The sequence below is a fragment of the Rutidosis leptorrhynchoides genome, chromosome 2, assembly GCF_046630445.1.
Source record: "Rutidosis leptorrhynchoides isolate AG116_Rl617_1_P2 chromosome 2, CSIRO_AGI_Rlap_v1, whole genome shotgun sequence".
Classification (NCBI taxonomy): Eukaryota; Viridiplantae; Streptophyta; class Magnoliopsida; order Asterales; family Asteraceae; genus Rutidosis; species Rutidosis leptorrhynchoides.
Genome location: NC_092334.1, coordinates 96,022,735 through 96,026,178, shown reverse-complemented (window position 1 = coordinate 96,026,178; position 3,444 = coordinate 96,022,735). Strand labels below are relative to the sequence as shown.

The 3,444-nt window shown below is 34.3% G+C and overlaps 1 protein-coding gene across 1 annotated transcript; it reads right to left on the bottom strand.

Moving 5' to 3' along the window:
• Window positions 1-1,549: 1,549 nt before the first annotated feature.
• On the bottom strand, window positions 1,550-3,199 carry LOC139891186 (upstream activation factor subunit UAF30). Its single transcript, XM_071874136.1, has 3 exons — window positions 3,096-3,199; window positions 2,505-2,683; window positions 1,550-1,692 (listed from the first exon to the last, which is right to left on the bottom strand). Exons 2-3 carry the CDS (start codon window positions 2,676-2,678, stop codon window positions 1,564-1,566), a joined length of 303 nt encoding a protein of 100 aa, XP_071730237.1. The 5' UTR covers window positions 2,679-2,683; window positions 3,096-3,199; the 3' UTR covers window positions 1,550-1,563.
• Between the last annotated feature and the right edge of the window lie 245 nt (window positions 3,200-3,444).

The window sequence follows — 3,444 nt, the reverse complement described above, 5'->3', positions numbered from 1 at the left end:
TTATATTGTAAGAAAGTACATTATGCTCTTAGATTAATTTTGGTGAGCTAATTGTGGTGGAGGTGAATTACCATTTTGCCGCGTGAAAAGTAACTTCCATGCCTTTGTTCACATGAATATTTTGATAATTATGCATTTTAATTTTTTTAACAAATTTTTTTACATCCTTTTTCTTTGAAGATAAGTATTTGGAATCACTAATTGAGGAATAACCCACCACTCAATCATTTTTTACGCGCACACACGCTTTCGAGCGAAAGCTCATACCGCATTACAGGAACTTGATCCTTAAACCATCTCGATGGGCAGAAGGAACGGGTTGAAATCCTGGTATATGGGTCGATAAAACCTTCCCGGAGTCGCTCCATAAATTGGGTAAATACCCAAAAAAGATTAAGAGAGGGGTCTCGAACTTTGGACCGTCCACCTCCATCCAACACGAGTTAGATGTACCAAGTGTTGCAAAAGTTGGCCGACTTGGCCGACGCGTCATTTTTTTTTTTGGCATGTCCTACGCGTCGTGGCTAAAACACGGTCGGCGGTAAAAATTCGGTCAAAGTCGGAAAAAGTCGGTCAAATTCGATCAAACGTGGTCAAAGTTGGTCAAAGTCGGTCAAAGTAATAAATATTATATTTTTATTTTGTAATATTGTTAATAATTATTAATTGTTCATGTTTATTGTAATATACGTAGTAGTTTATATTTTTAGATTCAATTTCTATATAATATTATATATAAATATATATTTAATACTGTAAAACTATTTTAAAAAGTCAACGTTGGTCAACGCGCGACACGTCGTCTTCGTTGCGTCCCTGTCTCGACCGAATCGTCCTCCAAGATCCCGACCGACGCGTCCACGACTCGCGTCTTTTACAACCTTGGGTGTACCACTAAGCGAGAAGGGTGGGTACTTGAAATTTTTTCCCCCTCCAAGGCCCAAGTTAATAAATGTGTTGCTGGCACGCTGCCTACTTTAGTTGACCAAGTTTTGAAACGACAAAATATAAAACGAAACGACAAATGGGGCTTACGCTGTTATGTATAATAGAATTTCAAAATTTTTAGTTTCTTTAAAAAAATTTTACCCTTTATTTTCTTACGTTCGATTCACGGATTCGACCACCCCAATCTTTATTGTTCAATTCACGGACTCAACCACCCCGCGACGAAGCACAGAATTTTATCCCTCGTTTGTAATCAAATTTGACTTTCTTACGTTCGATTCACGGATTTGACCACCCCAATCTTTATTCGACCACCCCAATCTTTATTGTTCAATTCACGGACTCAACCACCCCGCGACGAAGCGCAGAATTTTATCCCTCGTTTGTAATCAAATTTGACGCATTACTTATTTACTTATGTACAATTTTTTTATTAAGAAAAAGGATGCATTGTTAAGCAGACAAGTGTTTTGAATCTTTAGTCTTAACATCGATTCATCCAAGTTACCAGTATTCCATATATAATCAGAAACAAAACGAGTCAAACGTATAAATAAACTACATCTCATAAGTCATAATGTCAACTTATACATGTATTAATCTCACAAGGTGTAATCACTTTCGTTGTTTGGGAAAATGCAGCTTGATCAAAGTAGGAAGTTCACTTAGCTCCACCTGAGTTTTGCCCAACAATATGCTCTTCAGTTTTTCATCACAATGAACTATGTTTTTGTTCTTTGGATCCTGAAGTATAACATATCAATATCCATTATTAGTAACAAGCACCTGGGTATCAAACACAAAACCACAGATAATAATGATTAACAAATAAGACAGACAATGAAAAATTATAATCTTTAGGTTTTAACCATTCCCATAATTATTTGAAGGTTAAAAGATAGCAACATAAGCATAATAAGTGAAACAGCCAGATATATGAAAGCTCTGTTCTTTATGTTCAACTAATGCCATATCTATCTGAGACTACTACCTGGAGGTTCATTCTTTAAAGGCAAGGTGGGTTAGACCACTTGACCTAAAAAAAATTTCATTGTTGTAGATGTCTTGATTATCATGTTGACAATAACAATCTAATTGGTATATGAAATGATGATTTAGGAGGTTACTAGTTAGTTACATAAAGAATAAACTTTCGGTTATCAGCCCGTTTACAAGTGCTTTTTATAGCAAAACTTTCAATATCATTTGCATTATGGAAAAATCTATTAATTTACTCATTCGAAAGTACATGGGTCAAAACTGAAACCTTCATCGACGGCACTTCATGGCAGTTTTCATTCTATTTGCAGGGCTTGAATAGTTTGTAAAACCGATACTGGCTATCTGATAACGCTGTAACTACAGAGTCTAATCCCAGTGTAACATTCTTTTTAAATTTTAGCTTTTCATTGAAATTGTTGCAAATTCTGTCAGTGTATTAGTGTTTTCCCAGCTTTAATGAAACGGTAGTTCGTGTCTTAAAAACGTAAAATTTTGGCAACAAGTTTTATGGTGCAAAATGTCAATGACAAAAAATTGAGAAGATCAGTACATACCTGAAGATTATTATCTTTTATGTAGGACCAAATGCGCCGAAAACAACCTAGTCTAGAACATTGAGACTGTCCAACAAACTCTCTAAGTGTTGAAGGCAAGTTAACAAGATCAATCAAAGTTGCAAGCTTCTTCGGGTTATCAGTGATAACCTTCTTCATCCTTTGTAGTAACATTATCACTGTTGACAACCAAAACCAATAAGATCATTGTTATAATCATCCAAATTCAGCATAAACTATAAACACACAGCAAGTGATCACTGTTATAAAACTTTTATGGCATTTATATTCATACAAACACTACAAAAACTCAATTCAATAGAACCAATAACGTTTTTTTCTTTGAGAAATTTCATTGAACACTTGGTGTGCAACCGTGGATTCCATTTCCATCATTTGCAACATGCAAACCATGAAATAACAACTACAAAAGAATTAATATATATGATGCAGGTGTTTAAATTAACAAGAAACTGAATGTTGATGGAGTAATATTTTATAATAACTACATGAGAGTTTTAATAATAGTACAACAAATTGAGCAGCTACAAGCTTACAATAGTTAACAAAGTTTATAAATTACAATCATACCGTAGATGAGTTGTATTGATACGATGCTTATTCAGTTACAAATAAATATGTGTTCGCCGGAATCGTCTCCGGTAAGTTGTTCAAAGGAGAAGGAAAGGGGTTTGTGGGACGGTTATTTGCAATTTTTTCATTGTAATAATTTGAAAACTAACCACTAAAGTTTACACATGTTTTTATAAAGGACACAAAACTTTCTTTTTTTCTCTAAAATAACACAAACTCATATAGAAACGAAAATGCTTTAAAAAAAAAAGTTCTTAACCAAAAGAAAAAAAACCACAAGTAAAGCGCGCCCGATCTATACCTACGAAACACAAACGTTCTAAAGCAATAAGCCATCGGAAAAAAA

Bases quoted from the DNA above. Each gene is read 5' to 3' on its own strand.
- LOC139891186 (XM_071874136.1), bottom strand. From the start codon at position 2,678: ATGTTACTACAAAGGATGAAGAAGGTTATCACTGATAACCCGAAGAAG. The intron at 1,693-2,504 runs GTATGTACTGAT...GTTATACTTCAG, and splicing joins TAAAAGATAATAATCTTCAG to GATCCAAAGAACAAAAACAT.